Raw genomic sequence first — 9,909 nt, 5'->3', positions numbered from 1 at the left:
GAATTGCAAAAGAGGTTACTTGATTCAGCAATCATTGTACTCGTAAAGTGATGCTTCTTAAAGACCAGGTGAGTTAAAGTTTTATTATTTTTCTTCTCTTGTCATAGACACATTGAATACAGTTAAAATTAATATTAACTTTTTGCTGATCATTGGTAAATAAATCATTAGGAAAGTAGTTCCTTAGAAATGCTTACTTCAATTGATGGTTGAAGTTTTTTGATAGAAATATTTGGCGTACTCTCTAAACATTTATTTTAGTTCGGCTGTATTATAATGTTTGGATTTTGCAGCTGAACCTGTATCATAGTGAGGGTTATTACAAAACAGATTTTCATTACAATATAGATGATCAACCGATCAGAAGCTACTCTTTTCAATCAGTGACCTATCAGAAGTGGGTATTATTTAATTTATCATCCGTTTTTTTACTTTGTTTTTAATCCAGTTTAGTAGTTAGCAAGCAGAGATTAATTTGAAATTACATCAGTAGGTAACTATGTTTCTGTGTTATACTGTTTGTACTTTTGTTAATTATCTTGGTTCTGAACAAAAACGTCTTTAATACTAATCGATATTAAAGAAAAGGCAGAAATTATGACAAATAACTTATTACCACAGAAATGTATATTTAATGTATTTTTTGAAAAATTAAAAAAAAATTCTGTAAACAATGTATCCATCATTGATTTAACACAATAATCCTACCTATTCTACCAGCCTGTTATACTATGCTACCTATCCTACTACTCTACCTACTCAACTATTATCTGTACGTATGTATCAAAATAAATTTTGATGTGGTATGAAATATTTTTATTTTTTTTATATTGCACTGATACACAAAAAAATTTTTTTAATGTTTCTCTAAGTGTGATAGTATTTCTTGAATTGCTTTTTTGAGTACATTACGATCTGTAAATACAATTTTTCTATCACCCTTAGTTTTAAATAAATTATGTTTTGAAAAAAATTAAGGGAAAATGTAGTTAAAAATCTGTAAAATTTATAATTTTGCATGGCCAGACCTGTATTAGAAAGATTTCACTGATTCTTTTCTATTAAACAGTTTTTCTAATTAATAGCCTCAGGCACATCCTGAATTAATGTTCTACAGTAATTAGCTAGCATGTTAGTATTCCATTTCTCTTTATAATGGCTTTCAATCACTGAAATATCTTGGTGGAAACGTTCACCGTGTTCGTCACTTATGTCTTCGAGGTTGTCTGGGAAAAAATCCAGATGCAAGTGGAGGAAATGTGTTTTCGAAGACATTACATCCGATAGCTCTGTATGAAGTAAGAAGTTGATTAACATATCGTGGAAATTGTCGGATTTTTGTTTGCCATGAAGATTTTTGCAAACATCCTAAAATGAAGCCCAACTTGCACTTTCTACATTAATTAACATTGATTGAAATACATCACTTTAACCAAATCTTCTCTTAATTGAGAAAAAAATATATATTCCTTCTTTAATTTTTCCTTTACTGACATTCAGAAATTTATGCCTGAAGTACAAAAATCTGGGACTATTCTTCTTAATTGCTTTTACAAAATTTTTCATTAGTCCTAGCTTGATATGGAAAGGGGGTAAAAATATTTTTTTTGGGTTCAACTAAGGGGTCGTGAATAATATTTTTCCTATTTGGAGATAATTTCTTCCACTCTTTGGTAACATAATGTTTATCCCTAGCAGCTCGGCTGTCCCATTCACAAAGAAAACAAATGCACTTAGTATAGCCTAACTGCATGCATAACAAAGTAGCTATAACTTTCAAATCACCAGATATGTTCCAGCTATGTTTTTTATAATTTATTTTTTCATGAACATCTTTCATTACATCGTATTATGTCTCTTCCAAATTAATACTGTAAGCGATTGATATCGAAGGATATTTGTTACCATTGTGTAGTGGAACCACTTTTAAACTATACTTTGATGAATCTATGAAAAGGCGCCAGTCCTAAGGTTTATGAACTTGTCCTAAATACAACATAACCTTATCAATATTTGAGCAATAAACTAAATTATTTTCATCAATAAAGTACTGAGAACGTTCTTTTTGTCGGCTTTGAAAGCTCAAGATTTTTGTATTTTTTTGAAGTAAATTCCAACCTTGCAGTCTTGATCCTAACAGTTCTTCTATAAGTATTTCAGAACAATATAAGTAATACAGAACAATTAGCTTTACTAGCCTTGCATCAAAAATCTAAACTAGAATCCTGTGCAAAAGTATTGAAAGGAGAGTGGAAGAAGTGTTAAGAGAAGACCAATTTGGTTTCAGGAAAATTATAGGGACAAGGGAAACAATTATAGCACTCAGATTAATAGTAGAAAGTGGATTAAAGAAAAATAAACCAACATACTTGGCATTTATAAACCTAGAAAAGACATTCGATAACGTAGACTGGAATAAAATGTTCCAGTCTATGAAAAAATCAGCAATGAAACGAATGACTTTTCCGCAATTATTGGAACTGAACGTAATGCTTTTACAATTTACTTTAACTACTAACAATATTTTCTAGAAGTTACGGTTTGGAATGCCTAAATTTGAAAAAAAAGTTGATGCAAATTTTAAAAAAGATTTTGAAATTTCTTAAAAAACTTTTTTTTTCACAATAATTCAAAAACTAAAGAAATTACGCAAGAAATACTAGAGTACAAAAATTTTTTTTTATTATTTTTGTAGAATAAAAATTGGTTGAAATATCACCGTTAGAAGTTTACTGAACTTTACATACCTTGTAGCCCTTGAAATTCCCTACGAAATGATTTTTTGAGCGATTGGATAGCTTAAAAATTAAGGAAGTTATCGTTAAAAAACCAATCTCATTTTTTCACTGAAATTTTCAGAACATGTGAATTTTAATCACGAGGCCGGTTTGTAAGGTTTGGGACGTTGCAATAAATTATAAATTACATTAACAATTATAAAAATTTTATAATTCATTATAAATTTACAATTAAAACATTTTATGCTGTTGAAAACTATTTTTTTTTCGTTGTTATGGTGGATTCTAATGGTTGCAACATTGTAACACATCATAAATTATGTTTCAGAATACGGAACAATGTTTATAATACACATTTAAATGATTTTGAGCTACAAAACACTTACATCTATTATTTTAACAATTTTTTTCATAAGGGATAAAACGGAAAATGCATTTTAACATAATACACTTCAATTTAGTTTGTACGATTTAAGTATCACTGACCTCATTACAGTTTAGTAATAAAGCAATATAATTGTATATAAATGTAAATGCTATGAATATTTTCCCTGAATTTTTCTATTCTCATAAAAATCATTTATCATCATACTTGTACCATATACAAATCGTATATCTGTAGGCCAATATAAGTAGTTTACACTTACACATTAGAGAAGTCACATCTCTTGAAAAATAATAAACAAATTACTGGTGTAAAAATCATTCAAATAAATACATCTTCTTAACTGTATGTTATTTATTTAATTTTTCCCAATTAACAACTATAAATTTAAATTTTCAATGAACTGCCATGTATACTAAGTCACAGCTTAAATAAACAAATGGAATGTTTATTTTAAAACAATTTTTATTACATCTGTTTGAGGTGAACAATATATTATTATTGTTTTAAAATATTTGATTATCATCTACGTTCTTATGTTTTTTTATTTGATTTATTTTCTATTTTATTTATTAATGAATAATAAATAACAATATTTATGAAAGAATCTTCAACTGTTTATTTTGTTAAGATCATGATTAATACTTTTGAATAAATAGAAAAATCTAACATGTGCTCCATATGGAGCTCAAAAGTCTTAATATATTCCTTAACAGAATACAGCACTCCGTACAGCATAATTCTAAAATAGAAAACAGTTTTTTCATATTACAGGATTTTTAAATTGTAAAAATATATATATATATTTATTAATAACATATTCTTTTTAAAGAAATTTAGTAATGTTTGTAATATTAATACAAGCAGTTATTTTAATATTTATTGCAAGTGCATCAGGTAAAGTAAGTAAATGCTTATGCTTTTTTAATGTTACATTATCCAATATAAAATCGTTATTTGCAAAGGTAAAAATAAATTACAGTATTTCAATATGTAACTCTGATGTGAGTACTCATATTCAAAATATATAACACTCATAATTCTTTTTGTCCAGAATGCACTACAAGTAAATAATTTTAAGGTTACAAATTTTTTTTTCTATGAATAACAAATAAAGTGTTAATTTTTAATCTACTTTAATACAAAGCTACCCTAATGTTACAAACCCTTGCAATCTTTCACCAAAATAAAAAAACAAAATACTGAAAATACTATTTACATTGGATTTCATAAAAAGAAACTGTTTTAAATTTGAATGCCGTTAAATTTAAAAAATTTAACAATGTATAAATTTATTTGATAAAACATTGGTGAACTGGACATGTCACATTTTTTTAATGATTGATAAAAAAAATTTCTGTTCCATTAATAATAATGACAGATAATTATACTAACTTAAAAATATAATTTTTTTAACAACAAACAGAACAAAATTTTTACAATAACATTTTTTCAGTTTTGATTTGATTATAAATCATTCTACTACTGGTGTAAATTATTATTAAATCTCATTACATTTTATATTACTTAACTAACTACATATTTTCGGATTCAATTGTTATTTTTCGAATTTTAATGTATTGTTAATTTATTACTATATATATATGATTTTTTTCAGTTGCACAAGATATCATTTTATTATTAATTTTTAAAATTGACAAGTGTTATATTTTTAGGAAAGGTTAACTTTATAATGCGGTAAGTTTAGTTAGTTTTTTGTTTATTATATTTGTAATCTTGCCTCTCTTCTTGAAAAAGGTAAGGAATATATTCAGTATAAATGATTATTATATTTTCAATAAATTTTATTTATTTGAAAAATGATATGTAAAACTTTTTTCATGTAACTGACTATCATTGCATACTACTAAATTTATTTTTTTATCTATTGATGTAAACGTGGGAATAATTTTCTTGTTCATCATCATTGCAATTAAAACATTATGTTTGAATAGTTGCCTTTTTGGCATATAGTATAACAGAACACATTGTTTTGTCTTTGTCTAAGGAGATGCATCTGTTTTGGTTAAGAAAGTTGTAGACAACTATTCTCCTGATGTGCTTCTTATACATATATATCATATATCGAGCTATATCTATATGTATAATCCCTTCCCTTTCCTTATGCTTGATCCCTTCTTTCCTTTCTTTTTTTGATAGTGGCTTTAGGAATTATGTTAACCATCAAGTTCACTTCCCCAGTGTGCAAGGGAAGACCTGATACCCACTACAGTTAATGATTCCATAGAAGAGATTGTTGATGTTGTATCTCTGTCACTTTGTGCAGACTCAATTTTTTTAATCATGGTTTGCAATATTAATAAGTGGCTATTATGCCTTCTGCATAAGTAGTAATAATTATATCATCTATTTACACTGCGTTCCGATGACAAATCATTATCGTTGATTCAAACCCTTATAATCAGAATTCTCATTTTAAGATAACCTTAATAACTGCAAAATTCCACAGAATACAAAATCACAAATATATTTTTATAGATAATATGAGAGATTTAAATTCTATGTGATCAGTAGTTACTGAAAATTCAAGAAATCTGTTGCATATTTTAGTCTTCCTTCAGCCATAAGACCTATTCCACACAGTGAAGAGTTACATGTTCCAACTCCACCAGAAACATGGAGTTTAAAGGAAAGTGTTGACAATGAGGAAGACTATGGTGATTTAGAAGTAATGAAAAAGAAGAGATTTCAGATTTCCAAACTGAGAGCACTGAACCTAACAAAATACTCAAGCAGACCTTAATGATCTGATTCGTCATCTTAATTTGTCTAAAACGCAGTTAAAGTTGCTGGTATCAAGATTAAAAAACTAAGTGGTATTAAAACATGTTTTTTTCTATGTTATGCAGCAAGAATTTCAGCACCTTCTCTCCTTATAAAATACTATAGTGTACTGCAATGATGTAAATTGTTCATTGGACTTACTAGGATATCATCACAATCCTATGGATGGAGATTGTTTATAGATTTCTCTGAAATGTCTTTGAAAGCCATCCTCCTTTACAACAGAAATGTAAACCAACTTCCTCCTACTCTAAACTAGTCAACCAACCTCTTCTTTCTTATGCAGCACTAACAAAGGAAACATGTCATACTTGGTTGCAAAGGAAACATAACAATGTGAAATTTTTACTGACTATGGTACAGAATGAAAATATTCTTGGCACATATGCGGAGACCTACAGGTGATGTATAGTTCTATAGTAAATGTTTGATTGAAAATTTGTTTGATATTTTATAAATGTATTAGAAATTCCAATATATGATGTTATCTTGAAAGCCATATTAACCTACTAATTAAACTTATGCAATATATGATAATAATTTGATAAAAGTATGACTAAAAAGTATAAAGTAAGTTTTTAAAAATTTAGAACAATTTTTGTAATATTATTTATATTATATTTATACTCTAACTTTATCTTATCTACTATTTTAGACATAATGTAAGAAATATCAGTTTTAAAATTAATTAAAGGATGCATAGGTATGTGTAACTTTGGTAACCCAGTTAATATAGTTTAAAAAGTTTTGAGAATTACTAAAAGTTTAATAATTGAATTTCGTAATATTTTTAATTATAAAATAATAAATTTAACATAAAATATTATATTGTACCTTTATAAACCGTGCACCTATATTAACTGGGTTACCAAAATTACACAAACAAGGTATACCTATGCTTCCCTTAATTAATGTTAAAACTGCTCCTTCTTAAATTATAAGTAAAATAGTAGTTAGAGTAAAAATATAATATAAAAAATGGATACAAGTTAGTAAATAAACTAAAATTCTTTAATGTAAATGATAAAACTAAGATGGTTAGTTATGATATCTATAATGTGTATCCTAATATACCCATAGAAGTAACTATTAATATATTAAAGAAAAAGTTGGTACAAAATCATGAAGATCCCTTATTTATTGAAAATATCATTGTTATTATAAGGAACGTATGCAAACAAAATTATTTTAATTCTGAACAAATATTGCATCCAGGAAAATACACTACCAATGGATTTTCCTTTGTCATCCATATTATCTGAGATTTATTTACAGGAGTTTGAAAATAAGATATTCTACAGGATAACAAATATAAATGATATCTTAAAGTGGACTAGATATGTTGATGATATTTTTGTAGTCTATAATCCAGTGATAAATGACAAACATTTAATAATGTTGAATAAGTTAAACTCATACTGTAATGATTTGAAATTTACATTTGAAATTGATAATAATAGAAAAATAAATTATTTAGATGTTAGAATTGATTTTAGTAATAATAATCAATGTAGTATAACTTCAGTATGTAGGAAATCCACATCTAACAAAACCACTATACATAGAACTTCAAATCACCCATGATCACATAAGAGTAGTACTTAGACAAATATGGTAAATAGAGCAATTAATTATATGAAGCATAACATAAATATATATGAATTAAACAAAAATTAAACAGATTGCTATATATAATGGTTATGATAGTAGATTGGGGTAGGTATTATTTATAATAAAAAAATGGAAAACTTAAAAATAAAAGAAATTTAATACCAATAAATAACACAAAAAATTGACAATGTACCATATATTTAAAATATGTATATATTGATAAAATTGTTGAACACATTACAAAGGTTTATGATAATAATAAGTTTAAACCTGCATACCAAACGAATAACTACATAATAAAACACCATAAGTAATAAACATAATAATACTTCTGATGTATACAATTTGAGTGGTATTTATAAAATTAAATGTAATGACTGTGACTATATTTATATTGGTAAGACCACTAGATCTTTTAAAACCAGATTCAAGGAACATTTTAGAAGTTATAAAACAGGTAAACTAGGTTTTTCAAATGTGTCAGACCATTTGATTAAACATAAGCCCACACTATCAGATATTCCGACAAACTTAAAAATATCAGAAATAAAAAATGTAATATAGATAGGAATAATAAGGGTTTTGACATTTTAGAAAGTTATTTGATATATATATATATATATATATAAATATAGTCTTATGTTTATATATGTATGTATATATAAACATAAACATAAATTTAATATGATCAACCTTCTGAAAGGTACGAAGATGACGGTATTATAAAGGCTGCAGTAGATAGCACCACTATCTGTTTGATAATAATTTTGAGTAATAGATCTTCCAGTCTGGTTAGTAAAGTAAATTATGTGAAACAGCTAGCATATAATTTTACTTTACTTAAGTTTTTGGTTTTATTTTGAAAATTTTTAATTTTTTTAGTGTTTATCTTTATTTAAATTAAATAATTTTTAGACTTTTTTTATATTTTACATCTTGTTTGTTTATAATTTAAATTTTTAGTTAAAATAAAAGTTTTTTAAATTTTTGTATAAGATTTTAAAGTATGATAAAGTAAATTTAAATTTAATTTAAAAGTTATAATAAAATTTAATTAGTTTAAAAAATTTAAAAAATAAAATAAATGAATAAGAGATATGATATTATGTATTGCGAGTTTATGATGTTTTTTGAAATATATATTTATAAATATACTGCAGCTGATGATGCAAATTAAGTTCGTGAAAGTGCTTGTATATATATATATATATATATATATATATATATATATATATATATATATATATATAAAGGTCTGTAAATAAGGTAATGAGACTAGTGTTTTTTGACAACCAAACTGGCAACATTGTAAAGTTACTAGTAAATATATGGTTATATGAACAAATGATTTATGTTAGGTATTAATATTTTTAGTATATTTTTGCCACGTGAGACGTAAACAAATTTTTCGTGAAACAAATTTTTGTTATGAGTTACAAAAATGAGTGATACCAATTATGAGCAACATTGTGCAATCAAGTTTTGTGTTAAACTTGGTGAGAATACTACTGAAACTTTTTCAAAATTATAAAGGGCATATGGAGATGATGCTCTGTCATGAGCCCAGTTTTTAGGTGGTTTAAAACATTTTCAGTTGGCAGGGAATCAGTTGCAGACAATCCACACTCTGGAAGACTGTTAACGTCAAGAAGTGATGACAATGTTAGCGAATCAGAGACTTGATACGGTATGACCAGCGATTAACTGTCAGAATGACTGATTTTGAACTATACCACAGTCCAACAAATGAATTGGACATGAAAATAGTTGGTGCCAAATTGGTCCCAAAAAATCTCACTGTTGAACATAAAGACAACAGGATGAAGGTGTGCCACAATCTTCTAGGGAGAATTGAAACTGATACTGATTTTCTAAATGTTATTACTGGTGATGAATCTTGGATATTTGAGTACGACCCAGAAACAAAACGCCAGAGCAAGGAGTAGCACACTTCAAACTCACCACATCCCAAAAAAGCAAAAATGAGCAAATCAAAACTATGCTAATTTATTTCTTCAATAATAATGGCATTGTCCATAAGGAGTGTTTGCCTAATGAGTTTTTGGCAATGAAAAACATTCCTGAACCACCTTATTTACCTAACTTGAGTCCCTGTGACGTTTTCCTGTTCCCAACTTTAAAAAAACACCTCGAAGAACACCATTTAGGAACAGTTGAAAAAAACAAAAAATAATGTAACCTACTATTTGAAGGATATTCCAAATTCTGAGTTCCAATACTACTTCCCAAGAAATTATTTCAAAGGTGATAAAGTCCATGTATAATTGGATTGCAAATAAAAAGTTTTTCTGAACCAGTCTCATTACTTTATTTACAGACCTTGTGTATATATATATATATTCATGCATA

The 9,909-nt window shown here is 26.6% G+C and overlaps 1 protein-coding gene across 1 annotated transcript in view; it reads left to right on the top strand.

Moving 5' to 3' along the window:
* The window catches only part of LOC142327961 (uncharacterized), a 95,463-nt gene that overhangs the window by 84,037 nt on the left and 1,517 nt on the right, over window positions 1-9,909 (top strand). The window contains exon 5 of the mRNA XM_075371385.1: window positions 5,675-5,812. Within this exon, the coding sequence (XP_075227500.1) occupies window positions 5,675-5,812 (138 nt within the window). The remainder of the gene's footprint in view (window positions 1-5,674; window positions 5,813-9,909) is intronic.

This window comes from Lycorma delicatula, chromosome 7, assembly GCF_047948215.1.
Source record: "Lycorma delicatula isolate Av1 chromosome 7, ASM4794821v1, whole genome shotgun sequence".
Lineage (NCBI taxonomy): Eukaryota > Metazoa > Arthropoda > Insecta > Hemiptera > Fulgoridae > Lycorma > Lycorma delicatula.
The sequence above is the reverse complement of the archived record's forward strand: the minus strand, read 5'-3'. Positions and strand labels throughout refer to the sequence as shown.